The sequence below is a fragment of the Prionailurus viverrinus genome, chromosome E2 (genome assembly GCF_022837055.1).
Source record: "Prionailurus viverrinus isolate Anna chromosome E2, UM_Priviv_1.0, whole genome shotgun sequence".
In the NCBI taxonomy this organism is placed as follows: domain Eukaryota; kingdom Metazoa; phylum Chordata; class Mammalia; order Carnivora; family Felidae; genus Prionailurus; species Prionailurus viverrinus.
Window position 1 is genome coordinate 7,963,404 of NC_062575.1, and position 15,832 is coordinate 7,979,235.

A 15,832-nucleotide genomic window follows, 5' to 3' on the forward strand; every position below is an offset into this window, starting at 1 on the left:
CTTCTCATTCTTTCTTCAATGTAACCAGGTGTTCCACGATGGACACATGTGACTTTTATAACCAGAGAAAAATATTCACCTAATTCTCTCACTCTTTCAACTGCTCTTTTTTGGGGAATTCACTCTCCGAGTGCTTTGTTCACCCATCTCCAACTCTTTTCCTGCGCACACCCTCCGCCTGCAAGGACAGCTGTCTGCCATGAGCTCCCTCCAAACACTCCGCTCCTGAAGGCGCCCGGCTCCGGGAAGCCTTGCCTGAGCACCAAGAGGAAAGAAGGCTGGCCCATCCCCACCTTGCCCAAACATGGTGCCTCCACGTCTCTCTCTGCTCGCCTTGTCCAAGAAAATCCTCAGCCTCTTTGCTGGTGCTTGCCCTCAAGAGACTGTTTCCCGATGTGCCCCAACAGCTGGTACAGCCGACTGTTTGTGCGTCTGCACCTGGCGGCTGAGCTAAACGCCTAGAAGGAAGTTGAGGTAGAGGCCACAGGCCTCATGAGCGTTGGACGACGAGGAAGGTGGTAATGACTCTTCTGCATGTCCTGATTTGCCAAGGGGAAGACTTCTCTTGGCCATTTAAAAACCACCCAAACAGTCTTTGAACAACTTAAAAAGTGATCAAAGGTGTTTGTGCTTAACCTGGACCAGCAACCCTTCCTGATGGCGTCAGCCCCACGCTGGGGAACTTTGGTTGGGAGGAAATGAGTGTGAACCAGTAACGCGGATGTAGCACGAAAGCGCGAAGATTTCTCGTGAGTTGATTCGTCCAAGTATACACCCAGCTTATTCCTGAATTGGAATCAAAGTAGAAGAACCTTTGAAGGAAAAAGTCAGTGGGTCTGGAAACATCTGAGGGCTTACCCAGTACCCGACACATCTCAGGGCACTTGTGAAATGCTGTGGCTTTATCAAACCAACAAACAAACCTGAGGGATTGATTGTTCCTGTAAAACTTCCTGGTCATGCGTTACACCCACATGAAGCATAACAAGGAAGGCTCAGAGGATAAGACAGACCGCCTTGTGGCGCCTTCAAGAAAGGCGCATGCATCTTAGCTCCTGTGACATTTTGAGCTGATTACCCTGGCCTGTGTATGAAACACAAGGGAGTTAAGGGTCAAGATAAATCGGGTATCCGGCCACTGACCTGTGATGTTTTTGAAACTGGGGGAAAAAAGATTTGGTGCGCCAGCCTTCCTCATCAGTCTGGTATCTCACCTGTCATCTTGAACAAGGTAAACAAACCACGGACATATTTTTCTTCCCCGCAGAACTGCACCCTTTTTCGTGAGTAGGTCTGGATACTGTTTGGCAATTGGCATTGAGCAGAGTGGGGGTGGGGAAGCGCTTTTTAATTCCACCCTCTTCTCAAATATCTGAAGTAGAATAAGGAGTAGGTGAGTGTCACATCTGTCGACTCTTTTCCGTTCGTGCCATCTGAATGCAGACCTCAGTCGTGCTGGTCTCAGGCCACCATGGCTGGCATTTCCTCCCGGCCCATCTCATGAAGGCTGGAGGTGCTGGGATCTCCAAAGGAAGCGTAGATGGTCTTCATTCTGCCATCTCCAGGGGTCACGTTTCTGTTTAATGGGATCCATGAGCTGAGGGTGAAATGGAAAGACTGGGGTGGTGGAGGGGATCTGAGGAACCAACAGGGAAAGAGAGAGAGGAGGGGGTCAGGGATGGCAGGGCAGGAACCTGTGTGTCGTCATCGGGGTCCATGTGAACTGTCTTCCTTGTCTTCCCAGGAGAACATTAGTAAAATATCCGTTTCTTGTTGGTACATTATCGACCAACAATCTGTGTGTTGAAGGAATTCACTCGTGCAATCACTCAACAAATATTTATTATTGAGAGCCTGTGAGGCACCAGGCAGTGTTCTAGGTGCCGAAGATACAGTAGTGAACAAAACACACCCAACATAGAACAATGTGGATGAATCTGCAAGCAATTCTGTGGAGAAGAGTCAATCCCCAACAGTTAATACTGGTGGTTCCATTGATACAGCAGTTTTCAAATGATAAAATTTTAGAAATGGTGGTTGCCATGGGTTAGGGATGGGGGAAGGTCATGGTGGGAGACAGGTAGGTATAGTGATAAGAAAGCACCCCACGGAATCCTCGTGTTGATGTGCCATTTGGTATCTTGATCATGGTGGTGGAATAAGGAATCTACACGCATGATAAAATTGCGTAGAACTAAGCATGCACACCAACGAATACAAATAAAACTGGGGGGATCTGAAAAAGATGTATGGACTGAATCAATGTCATATCCTGGTTGTGATAACTATTATAATGTTACCATTGGAAAAAATGGGTAAAGTCCATGAGGGATCTCTTTTGTATTATTTCTTACACGCGTACATGAATCTTCAATTATTTAAATAAAAATGTCCAAAAAACACCCCCAAAACAAAACCCAACCCCCAGACCTGATGGACCCTGCATTTCAGTGGGAGCTAAATATGGCCTCATGGTGTTTTTGCAGGGTAAAAGTCCAGACCATCCTTCAGAGCTCTGCCCACTCTGGGGTATTCCATGCAATGTCACCAGAGATTCATTCCTTCCTGTCTCAATACATGTCACTGAATCTCTACTGGTGACTGAGTGAAATCCAGATTTAGGAGAGGAGGCAGGTGCAGAATAAGGGTGGAATCCCAGTTTCTCTGACCCTATGACATGGGTCCTTGGGGATTATCTTGCCTGCCTTTGGGTCTCTATACCACAAACCCACTGGACTATAAAGGTGAGACTCAAATGTCCATGGGGTTCCCAGTACTCACGTGGGACCCTTCTTGGCGTGTTCCAAGCTTCCATCATCCCTACTACCAACCTCCTTCCATCTCTGCCCAAACACCTGGTCTATCCCAGCAGCACATTAAGCTTGGGGAGCCTTCTCTCCCCTACAAACACTGGCAGGGCTCCCTGCCCTGGTTCTCAGCATTAGGCAAGAACTCCTCATGCCAGCCCTGGCCTGGGCCTTGGTCCTGGATTCTAGCCCCTTGGCCATGGCCAGTTGGGTCACCATCCAGCTCCTTAACCCTCTCCTGCAAAGGGGACTGCCACACCAATCTGCTGTCCCAATCTGTTGTACTGGGGCATCTGGCTGGCTACGAACTGCACTCTATTTTATTGCCTTAGAAGAACTTCAGAGAAAAGAAGCCACGTAAAAATTAAATAAGGTTGGAACAGACTTTAACACTTTCATTATTTTACATTATGCCATGCCTTGCATGGAATGACCACAAGGCAATATGCCTTCCTGGCCACAGATTTTACTAACGACGCATGGTTGAGAAATCTAGATCTCCCAGATGCACAGTCTAGTCTACTGGAAAGAGGGAGACGAGGGGCAGGAGGAAGGAGCAATGACAAATAGTTACCTGCCTCTTCTCTGGTATATCAGTGGTTGCTCATTCTAAGAAGGATGATTATGTGCCTTAATACAATTTCTGGGCATGGTTTTATAAGAAAGGAAAAGGGCTTTCTTGGAAATGCTTAAGCTAATCAATACATATTTGATCCACTTTCAAACAATGGCTTTAGGGCCAAAATAAGACAAAAGAAAAGACACTATTTCCATACCTTTGTCTCAAAGCCACCACAGAAAGCATAAGGTCAAAAGGAAATGAAGGATCCCCCTTCGCCCAGAGAGGAAGCGAGCCCACAGGCCCAACCCACTCAGGTCCATGGGGCCACATGGCAGTCTGGAACCCTGTCCGGCTGTTCCTGGGAAGGGGCCTGCTCCCTCGTGTCCCCGTCTGCGTCCGGGATGAATAACCCGTGGAGATCCAGGTGCACCTCTGCGTCAATGGACGCACGAGCCAGTTCTGTGAAACTTTTGGCATCCAGAACAAGCAGAAAAGGAAGCTTTTGGGGATCGGTAGAGACGACGGCTGATAAGATAATTCCTTTGGGGAAACAAAAAGAGACGTTTTGTAGAAGTGCAGACTTGAACTTCCTCCAGCTGGAGGGATAAATTTCTCAGCTGTATCTCCCCGTCCTCTTTGAAGGTAAGGATGTAATCAAAACAAAAGGAAGGCTAATTTGATGTTCTGTGTGAGCAGGAGGCAACTAGGAATGAGGAACCAGAATACCTGGCTCCAGCCCTGCTGGGGGCCAGGTCCTTGACCTCTCCGACCCTTACTCCGCTCATCTGCAGAGTAAGGATGATTCTCGCTACCCTTGCAGGGCTGCTGGGACGATCTCTTGCATGGTGAATCGTGAAAGCATTTTGTAAAATATTGTGTGCACTGAAGAATGGCTATCGGACTACTGTTTAGAAAGCCTGATCATAGAGGATTAGTTTCGAGGCTGCATTGAAGCTAATACATGGCACCTAGCTAGACTCAGACTAGCTGCACTCGATGGCATTTGAATGAGCCCAATGGACTTCATGCCCAAAGCAGCACACTAGTAGCCTCCGCCTTCCCCTCTGTAAAAAAATAAATGGAAATATTCTAAGTGTTCACTCTCAAGGGAGGTAGGATTAAATGAAAGAATACAAGTGTTCGTGAGTCCTCCCAAAGCCTTCTGGGCTTCAGGGTGGATGAGCATAGTCCAAGTTAGATTGGCGTGGATTAAAATCCTAACTCGGTAGGTACGGGGTGTGTGGCTGTAGGTAAATCACATCATTTTCTCAGCCTCTCCTTTGGTGGAATGAACACAATGCCACTCCCTGCTCACCAGAGAATGTAGGGGGAGCACTGGCCCAGCCAGTGGGAGGCCAGCCTCAGCAGGAGGTGCTACGAACAATCCCCCACCTCAGAGATGACAGCAACCTGGGGCCCCCTGCCTGGTGCGCCATGCCATGCATGATTAGTAGGAAGACACAGCCCAGGCAGAAAACCACTCCCCACCTCAGGGAAGCAGCTGGCAGGCCCAGTGGGGCAGCTCGCCCTCCCCTGCAGGTGTGGACAGCCCCACCCGTGGTCCTAGTTGACCCCGCCTTGGCATCCCCGGAAGTGTGTGCAGAGGATTCTGGGGCAAAGACCCAATCAAGGAGGGAAAAGACCATTTGGTCATGTGGAAATCTAAAAAAGAGAGGTGGGCCACAAATGTGCATTTACCAGTGCTCCGTACAAAAGGTACACGCTTAGAGATGGTTAAGAATTGTGTCCCAGCCACTGCAATGAATTCTCAAGTGGAAAGGAAGTGGGTTTTGTGTAGTAAACAAATTAATGTCCCACAAAGGGAGGTCTGACCTTTCCTCCTGGGAGGTGACCTCTAAGCCCCTGTAATGTTCTGCCTCCTAAGAATATCTTTATTTACCTGGGGCCAGTCTGATGATCTATCCTAGCAAAGCAATTTGGACGTCATCTTGACCTCCAGAGGGGCTGAAGGCTAAGGATCAACCACACAGCCAACCAACCATGTGCACACGACCAGGCACCTAAAAAGCTCTGACCCCAAGGCTTGGGTGAGTTGCCTCGGTCAGTGATATTCCATAGATACTGTTGGAGCTGGGGTGGGCCATGACCTCCTGGGACAACCAGACACTCCACGAATGGAAATCTCCTGGATTCTGTCCCATGAGCCTCTTTTCTTTCAATCTGCATCCTTTCACTGTGACAACCCACAACCCTAACAGTTTTCAGTGTGTTCTGTGAATCCTTCTATCGAAACCCAGGGACCGGGGGACCCCTGAACTTGCAGTTGGTGTCAGCAGTGATGGTGTTTAGAGGGACTCCCTAACTCACAGCTTTGGACTCAGAAGGACCCGGGCTTCAAAGCCTGGCTCCAGTGGCAGTGTGATGTGGGGGATGCAGAGGGAGGGTCACTGCCTCCAAATGACGTCTCTGACTGAGGGGTGATCACAAGCAGAATGCAGCAAGCGGGCTCCCCTTCCTGGAGTCTTACCATCATCCTCGCCCTTGGCACCCGGCATGGGGACAAACAGGGGTTCTGCTGGCCAGCAGTGCTCCTGTCCCCATTTTAAGGATGACTTTGTGAGAATGTCGTATTTCAGGATCTGTATACCCAAAGAGGACAGACATGTGAGCAAATTATTAGAGGGCACGGTCTTCCCCTGAAAACACACAGCAACAATTCCCACAGAGAGGATTAAGCCCCTCGAGTGGAGGCTACAAATGACATCTACCTGGGGTCCGTATAACAGCAGACACGAAAGCAGCTAGCTTCCTCCTCCACCTGTAAGCAGAGATCCTCCTGCCAAACCATAGCTAACACTATGCACTGAATTCTTTTAAAAATAAAAATCCTAAATTTATCTGGTGTTTGACACTACATTGCGACTTTTGTGTGTGTTAACTAAACTAGTGAACTCAATGCAAACATTTAAAGGATAATACTATCCTTTTGTTGTTTTAAAAGTGCAAGTCCCTAGGGGCGCCTGGGTGGCGCAGTCGGTTAAGCGTCCGACCTCAGCCAGGTCACGATCTCGCGGTCCATGAGTTCGAGCCCCACGTCGGGCTCTGTGCTGATGGCTCGGAGCCTGGAGCCTGGAGCCTGTTTCCGATTCTGCGTCTCCCTCTCTCTCTGACCCTCCCCCGTTCATGCTCTGTCTCTCTCTGTCCCGAAATAAATAAAAAACGTTGAAAAAAAAAATTTAAAAGTGCAAGTCCCTAATCAACAATAGCCAAAGTATGGAAAGAGCCCAAATGTCCACTGATGGATGAATGGATAAAGAATTACTCGGCAATCAAAAAGAATGAAATCTTGCCATTTGCAACTATGTGGATGGAACTAGAGAGTATTATGCTAGTGAAATTAGTCAGAGAAAGACAAATATCATATGACATCACTCATATGGGGACTTTAAGACACAGAACAGATGAACACAAGGGAAGGGAAGCAAAAAAAATATAAAAACAGGGAGAGACAAAACATGAGAGACTCTTAAATATGGAGAACAAACAGAGGGTTCTTGGAGGGATTGTGACAGGGGGGATGGGCTAAATGGGTAAGGGGCATTAGGGAATCTACTCCTGAAATCATTGTTGCACTATATGCTAATCTGGATGTAAATTTCTTTTTTAATTTTTTTTTTCAACGTTTATTTATTTTTGGGACAGAGAGAGACAGAGCATGAACGGGGGAGGGGCAGAGAGAGAGGGAGACACAGAATCGGAAACAGGCTCCAGGCTCTGAGCCATCAGCCCAGAGCCTGACGCGGGGCTCGAACTCACGGACCGCGAGATCGTGACCTGGCCGAAGTCGGACGCTTAACCGACTGCGCCACCCAGGCGCCCCTAAATTTTTAAAAAATAGTAAAAACTTTTACTTAAAAAATAAATAAAATAAAATAAAATAAAATAAAATAAAATAAAATAAAATAAAATAAGAAAAAAAAACCCAACACTGAAGTTTGAGGGGCACCTGGGTGGCTTGGTCAGTTAAGCCTCCAACTTCAGCTCAGGTCATGATCTTGCAGTTTGTGAGTTTGAGCCCCGTGTTGGGCTCTGTGCTGACAGCTCAGAGCCTGGAGCCTGCTTCAGATTGTGTGTCTCCCTCTCTGTCTCCCCCTGCTCATTCCCTGTGTCTCTCTGTCTCTCAAAAACTGAATAAACGTTAAAAAAAAAAAAAAAAAGTGCAAGTCCCTGGACTTCTCTTAATCCGTAACAGACCTGTTTCCCCTCAGGGTGTGGGACAAGTGGGGAGTGGCTAGGGGTGTGTGTGTGTGAACCTTGTTTGCTCTGTACATTTTTGCACTGTTTGCATTTTTTAAAAAAGGTATTCCATTTTATTATTAAAAAATGAAGATGTTAAAGACAAGTGATGCGTGTATAACACTGAGTATAGTCCCTGGGATACAGTAATTGTTCAACAAATCGTAGTTTAAAAAACAAAATAAATGCTCCAAGTTTCAGCCCTCTGCTCGAGAGGGTGAGTTCCTTGAAGGCAGAGGCTGGGATCCCCCTGTTCACTTCCTTATCCTCAGTGCCTGCACGGTGTAGCACATGGTTGGTGCTCAATAAACATGCTAAATAAAGAAATCAATGGATGAACCATAGCCATGACCTCCTTCCTGAGCTTCAGCCTCAGGTATGGCTCCCTCCCTTGGCTGGCCTATCATTGCTTTCCCTGTATTTTGTCCCACTGACCTCACTCTCTGATCTGCCCTCTGTCCCCAAAAAGACCTCCCTTTTCTGATCAAGGTCACCCAGTCTGAGATCCTAGAGTTCAGCTTTGCAGGTGGACACGATCATTGTCGGGAGCACCAGCCCAAATCACACGGGGATTGGTACCTTGGTTGGGATGGGACTCAAGTGAACTTCGGCTGCAAAGACATAGCGGTAGGGCTTCCCGTTGTGAGCATAATTGATCCGAGGCAGCTCTAAGCCTGGAGAGAAGGACACGGCTGATGAAGTCCCCATCACCACGGGCTGGGAACATCTACCCTTCATGCCAGGCTGGGCATCCTTTCCACAAAAATGGCTCCCTATCCAGGATCCCTGAACTTGCTTCAGGCCCTGGATTAGATCAAGGTTGGTAGCAGAGCAGGGGGAGGGAACCTCTGATAATTACTCTGGCTCTATTAGAAGGTTCCGGAGCAAGGTAAGACAGACCTAGTTTTTTAAGTGTATAAGCATCTTTAATTATCCAAGATAGAAATCAGAGAGAATTGCATGATTAAAATCAGAGGCCACTGCAATTTTTTTTAAAGCTCTTAAAAAAAAAAATACTCGTGTGCATGCAGATGTGTGGGGGTGTAGACCAAAAAGAAAAACCCTGAAACCGTGGAAAGGAGTCTCAATGGGGAATAAACAAATCTGGTGAATTCACATAATAACATACATAAAACTAATGTTTACAAAGAATTTTTTTTTTAATTTTTTTTTCAACGTTTATTTATTTTTGGGACAGAGAGAGACAGAGCATGAATGGGGGAGGGGCAGAGAGAGAAGGAGACACAGAATCGGAAACAGGTTCCAGGCTCTGAGCCATCAGCCCAGAGCCTGACGCGGGGCTCGAACTCACGGACCGCGAGATCGTGACCTGGCTGAAGTCGGACGCTTAACCGACTGTGCCACCCAGGCGCCCCTACAAAGAATTTTAATAATACAGGAAAGTGTCCATATAATAAGATAAAGTGTAAAAGGCTGGTTATAGAATTATCTCCACTATGTTACAAAAGAAGAGAAAAGGTTCAGAAGCACTGCTGGGGTTAGAACTTCCTTGTAGTTTATGTTTTATAGTGTATACCTATGGGTTTCATGTTTCATGAAATTTTTGTTGTACCTATTACTTTTGTAACCAAAAAGACCTGAAAATTTTGTCGACGTACATGCATACATACATGTCTGGAGTGTCAGGTTGAATCTCTAAGTTTAATGTTTATTTATGAGAGGAAGAGAGAGACAGACAGAGTGTAAGCAGGGGAGGGGCAGAGAGAAGGAGACACAGAATCCAAAGCAGGCTCCATGCTCTGAGCTGTCAGCATAGAGCCCGATGCAGGGCTCGAACCCACGAACCATGAGATCATGACCTGAGCTGAAGTCACTTAACCGACTGAGCCACCAGGAGCCCTTGAATCTCTAAGTTTAAGTGCTGGGATGAAAGTCCCCTTTGTATGAAGTATTCCAGGCAGCTGGAGCCAACTGCTGGTGAAAATATAATGTCTGGGAAAAGAGGAAGCAGGCGGGGAGCATCAGTTATCAGGCTCTCGTGACCCTCCATGGCTGGGAGAGGTGGGAAGATGTCCAGTCCCACAGGCAAGTAGTCGGGAGAGTTCCAAGAGATGTCCTGGTGAATGTGAAGAGGGACCACCCACATACAGAAATCAGAAAAAGATGCCCACAGTTGGCCCCAGACTTCCCGTGGTGCTCCTGGGCCTCAAACCTGGTCTAGGATCGCACCCCGCCCCCCCCAATCTCCACCCTGTAAATGACTTGGTTATGTAAAATATGACTCATCCCTGCGAATTCCGTGAGGCTATTGAAGCCACGCTCTTGAAGAATCTTCAGGATGTAGGGAAGTTCTCAGGCTATATCCATTAAACAGAAGAAGCCATTTCTAAATATCCTGGATGGTATGGTATGCATTTTCTAAAACTATAGGTCCAGAGGGTAAGGGCTTTGGAGTCTGAGAGACCTGGGTTCAGATCCTGACTCTGCTGCCTGTCTGTGGGCAGGTTACTGAATTATCCTCACCTTTGCCATCCTCAGCTCTAAAACAAGAATAACACATGCCAACACCTGCCTCCCAGGATTGTTCTGGTAACTTCTACTTTGTGCTGGACTCTCACTAGGGGCCAGGTTCTCGGTGAAGCGCTTCACGGACGCAAACACATGTAACGTCAAGGACTACAGAATGAGACTGTCAGGGTGAGATGAGGCGATGTCTGGGGAGCCCTAGAAAAGGGCTGGCATATGCCAAGGAACCCACACCCGACAGAAAGACAATGGGGATTTCCAAAGGGTTGCCATGGACGGAGGGATTACGAGGGAGCTGTCTATTGCCATGCTTCTCAGCATTGCCCAAGTTTGCCACAATAAGCGAGAATTCTCTTCTCAGATGCAAAAAGACCCAGAACGTTTTAAGCCTCCGTCTGCCCATGCCATGTGGCGGGTGAGCAGAGATGGGGGTTAATGCCTTAAGAATTGGGACCAAGATCTATACATTCACTTCTAAAGATGACTCCCAGCGGTGGGGGCCCCACACAGAGCCTGTTCAAGCATCCACAAGATGCCGTTTACAGCAGGGGTTCTTATGGGCAAAGCTGGGGTCATCCTAACAAAGTCCCCAGGACGGTGTCCCTCCAGATGCCTGAACCCGGTAGGAGGCAGCTGACGTGGAGAGCAAGGCAGAACCTCGCCCTGCCACCCTCTAGCACCCTCGTTCCTTGCCCGTGTTGAGCACAGACCTCCCCCTCTAAGTCACGCTTTTGTCACATGCTGGTGATACACTGAGCACAGGAACACGGTCCCTGCCTCATAGGCTCCTAGGGCAGTGGTTCTCAGTCAGGGTGATGATGCCCCCAGGGACGTTGGCGATGCCTGGACATGTTTTTGGTCGCGCCAATTCAGGGTGCAGGTGCTACAGGCATCTGGTGGGTCAAGGCCAGGGATGCTGCTCTACATCCTAGCTCCCAGGATGGCCCCAGTCACAGAGAATGACCCATTGTCAGGGGTGCCCAGGTTGAGAAGACCTGCCCTTATGGGTATGACTTTTATGGGAGGGGTTTACACACTGTGTCGAGCCCAGCCTCTCTGAGCCATTTTCTCCTCCATAAAATGGGGCTGATGGCCCCTGTCCCGCAGGGTATTTTCAAGGGGTACAAGCAGAAATGCAAACAAGCTGTCCCTCTTCAGTAAGTCAGCCTTTGACAAATTGACGCATTTACAGAGGTCAGCTGTGAAATCATCCAATGAGCACCCCCACCCCCAGTGCCCTCCTGGGAGGCGTTTGAAGATACGCGAAAGAGAATTGTCCCCAGATGCTTTCTACCGGGGCACCCCAAGAGCCTTTCCGTTTGCCCCGTGTCCATGCACAGCTCTTCTGCATCAGAAGGAGGTACTGAGAGGCCTCGGGGGATTCCTGAGGTCCTGCTCCTTCCCTGAGCATCCGGAAGGGAGGCATTTTACCTTCATAAAGCAGCTCAGGCTGGCAGTAGACTCGGTCATCTTTTTCCTTCAGGGCTCTTGCCGTTGTGGATGCCAGTTTGACTACATTTGATCCCACTTCTGCATTCTGAAAGAATCAGTTTTCAAGAAAAAAATCGACTACTTGTTACCCAGAGCAAACAAGTGCTATACCGTGTATGTTTAACAAAGTGGTTTAGGGGAGCCTACTTGGGATTTTCTCTCATCCTCTCTCCTTCTCTCTCTCAAAGTAAATACATAAACTCATAGCATTAAAAAAAGTGCTTTAGAGGATGTCATCTTTCAAAAAAAATTTTTTTAACGTTTTTAATTATTTTTGAGAGAGTGAGAGAGCATGCAAGCTGGGGAGGGGCAGAGAGAGGGGGAGACACAGAATCCGAAGCAGGCTCCAGGCTCTGAGCTGTCAGCACAGAGTCCGATGCGGGGCTCAAACTTGTGAACCACGAGATCATTACCTGGGCTGAAGTTGCTCAACCAACTGAGCTAGCCAGGTGCCCCTAGAGGATGTCATCTTCTTCTGGCCTCATGTAAACCACAGGAAGCAGCTATTATATTATTGGTATTCTTTTTTTTTTTTAATGTATATTTTGAGAGAGAGAGAGAGAGAGAGAGAGAGGGAAAGAGGGAGAGCAAACACACATGCACAATGGGGAAGAGCAGAGAGAGAGGGAGAGAAAGAATCCCAAGCAGGATCCACAATGTCAGCACAGAGCCCAGCATGGGGCTCGATCTCATGGACCCATGGGATCGTGACCTGAGCTCACATCAAGAGTTTGACGCTTAACTGACTGAGCCACCCAGGCGCCCCTGTATTATCAGTATTATTCTCATTCTCTGAGAGGGTGTAGCTGGTAGGTGGTGGGATGAGGGTCCCTAAACTCCTGGCTCTTTTCTACTACTCTGGGCTACATTATCTTTCACAGGTAAAACTAATGTGCTAGTAGGTTCTCACTTTTTAAATACTAGGTGATTCACCTGTACAAGGCTGCATCAGTCATTAAAAGGATGTTTATAAAGAGTTCATAATAACATGGGAAATGCTCATGAGAGAGTACTGAGAACTGCAGCAGAGTAAATTGTATACGCAGCCTGAGCTCAATGAGGTCAAAAAAAAATGACACTGAAAAGAGCCTGGGGGAAATACACCAAATACTAACAAGACAGCAGGCAGTGGAATTATGGGGACTTCCTTTTTCTACACTTCCCTGTATTTTCAGGACTTTCTCCTATGAAAACCACTGCTGAAATGAAAACAAACAGGCAATCATTATTACTTGGGAGTCAAAGATCGACCAAGGACATTCCTTGGTCTCAACTTACAATCAGACTTTGTTTAGGGTCTTACGCATCGTGGTTGTAATCCAGGAGAGGGATTGAAAACAAACGATTCTTTATTGAGCTTCTACTACTCCCCATTTCCCTACGTAGAAGCTATGGGCACTTGAGCAAGTTACTTAGTACCTGGGAAGCCGCTGCCTCATCTTTATAGTGAGGTACAGCAGATGTGTATATGTGTAAAGAGTGTATATAAAGAGTGTATATGTGTCTCTAAGTTATTGTGCAGGTTGAATAAAATAATCCCTGAAAATGGTTTACAGGAGGGTCTGGTTAACAGTCAGTGCTAAATAAATGCTAGTTGCAAGCTGATAACACCATCAATGTTTTATTATTACTATTGTTGTTATTATATTACTCACTATACCACCGGGGGCGAGCGCAGGTCAGACGATGGAGGAGAAGCAAGACAGAGTCCCTGCCTTCACGGAGTCTACAGGGCGAGAGTTATTGCTATGGCTGACTTCTCCTCATTTAAACTTTTCTCTACTTCCCAAATTTTCCAAAATGGGATTTTATAATTAAATGAAACCTGTTTGAGTGATAGCAGCTTTTTGCCGGGAAGGGGATGCTAAGGTACTGCATCCTATAGCAGCCGGGCTGCAGGGGCCCTTTGAGATTTGCTTAGTTCAACCCCTCAACTTACAGAAGAGGAAGCAGGCCCGGAGAAGGAAGGTGATTTGTCCAAGGCCACAGAGGGAAGAAGAGTTTGGGCCCTTCACACTGCAAGTCTTGCGCTCCAAAGCAAGAGCACTGCAGGCAGTAGGGCAAAGCAGGTACAAAGGCCCTGAGGCCAGTCCCTTCCCATCCTGCAGGTCTCTGCTCAAAACATCCCCTCCCTTGACCACTCAGTCCGCAATGTCGCCAAGGCACAGCTCCCAGGAAGGAACTGCTGGATGAACGGAGTGGATGCATAACTCAGTAAGCTTTTCCTTCCACTGTCAAGGTGCAAAACATGTGCTTCACAGGGTGGCTGCAGGAATTCAAGGAGATGAAATGCGTGAAAAAGTCCCACCCGGCACCCGGCACCCCGGTGCTGTCGTCTTGTAAACTGAAGTTCTGGAATGCCTCCTCCTGCATCGAGCCACAAATCGGCAGAGGCTCTGCCTGGTGCCTTGTCGTCACCCAACAGCAACAGGCCTGTTGTGCATGCCCTGGGCTTGTGTCTCGGGGAGTCGGGGAGTCGGTCTGCAGAGACTTATAATTCTGGCCTGAAACTGGTCAGACTGGTTGAGGGATAAACTGAATTTTTCCACATAGCAGTCACCAACGTGACTCAGCTGCTTTTTGTGGCCGGCGTGCTCAGCTTTGGGAAGAAACAGCTTTCCAGCCCAAATTCAACAAAATCCTACAGGTTTGTTTTGAAATCCCCCAACTCGAGGCAACTCTGTGCGAAGCAGCCATCTCGGTAATTCCCCGGAACACTGGCTTTGGGGGTCAGAAGCCCTGTGTGTGAAATCTGGCTCTCTGGCTATCTGTGTGAACTTGAGCAACCTCCCCGCCCCCCCCTCAGCCCCCAGGTCTCCCTGAGGCTGTTCCGTAGTTTGTAAAATATGGGGGCGATTTGTAACTTTTTGAATGGGTGGTGAGCACAAGTGAGGTTGCTTTGACCTGCAGCTGAAGACTAGTTACAATTAAACAATGGTGATGAAAACACCTGGGCCAGGGCCAGGCACACTGTAGTTAGAAACTTGGAGCCAGAGAGACACGCATGCAAATCCCAGCTCAAAATCCCACAGATGTTTCTGCAATGTTGGGCAAGTTACTTTCTCTCTCATCCGTAGTCATGGGGATAGCAAACAACTCAGAGGGGCATCCTACTGATTAGATGAGAGGCTTGCAAAGCATTTAACAGTTCCACAAATTTTCAGGACCAACAAGTAGAGCGGAGACCCACGTACCCTATGTCTAAATGCGTTGAGCAAACTGTTACATGAAATACCATTTTCTCCCCCTCCTCGATTACACAGACCTTGATAACGCACAAGTGCGCTGTCCGAGAGGGCAACCGCTAACCACATGTGGCTATTTACATTTTACTTAAACTTAAGAACAATTACACATCCTCTTCCTCAGCTGCACAAGGCACATTTCAATGGCACACGTGTCTCGTGGCTACTGCCTCAGATAGACAGAGAATGTGTCATAGCCGCAGTGGACTCTTGCATAGTGCTGGTCTGGAAGGATGTGTGAATTTGGAATTCTAGGACTCCTTGATTCTGAGCCAGAATAGGGTGGCAGACAAGGGCCAGCCTCTGGGCCCGGGTTCTTTGTCCCTGTCCCCCTTTCTTCCCACTGCACAGAAGCCCCAGCCAGCACGACCGAAGCCAAGAGTCAAATTCTGGCCACCTTGTGGGTCTGAGGCCTGTACACCAGGGGCACGGCCTGCCTTTAGGAAGACAGAGGCAGGTGCTGGAAGCAGTGTTGGGGCTTTTGGGGGAGGGAATTCACAAATCCCAGGTAGCTGGTTCGTGGCTGGGGAAGGGGAAGGCACCTGGCTGGGTGGGCATGGCCCCTCGGCCCGAAGAACCCCCCACTCTGTGAAGGAGGGACACTGCCAGAGAAAGTCTGGATTAGGGCCTCCCAAATGCCCAGGCCAGAGCAGGGGACCCTCTTGCCGGGGTCTAAAAGCAAAAACGACATCTAACACAGGTCCCGGCAGATAATGAGCTCTCAATAAATGGCAGCTTTTGAGGTTGGGGGGGGGGCGGGTCTTTGTTTTCACATTTAGGATCAAGACAAAAACCCAAACTACTGAGCCAGGAGTGGAAGCCACCCCTCGTAGGTCCACAACGCCTCCTCCCACGGTGGCGGCTTACACAAGGATAGCTGTCGGAAGGGAAGGCTAGTGCTCACGAACCCCCCTGGAGGCAGCCCCCCCGGAGCCCCGCCGGACACGCAGGGCGGCCACAGAGCTGTCTGTACGCGCCCACGC

The 15,832-nt window shown here is 48.4% G+C and overlaps 1 protein-coding gene across 8 annotated transcripts in view; it reads right to left on the reverse strand.

Moving 5' to 3' along the window:
• Positions 1-1,873: 1,873 nt before the first annotated feature.
• Positions 1,874-15,832, reverse strand: part of BCO1 (beta-carotene oxygenase 1) — a 176,180-nt gene continuing 162,221 nt past the window's right edge. For 7 of the 8 annotated variants that reach the window (XM_047836207.1, XM_047836208.1, XM_047836209.1 and 4 more), the window contains 4 exons: positions 11,545-11,650; positions 8,206-8,300; positions 5,858-5,969; positions 1,874-3,909 (listed from right to left, as the gene is read on the reverse strand). In XM_047836207.1, the coding sequence (XP_047692163.1) occupies positions 3,680-3,909; positions 5,858-5,969; positions 8,206-8,300; positions 11,545-11,650 (543 nt within the window). In that variant the 3' untranslated portion in view covers positions 1,874-3,679. Of the gene's footprint in view, positions 3,910-5,857; positions 5,970-6,098; positions 6,149-8,205; positions 8,301-11,544; positions 11,651-15,832 lie in introns of those variants that run through there. The other variant, XM_047836212.1, reaches the window with a different exon arrangement.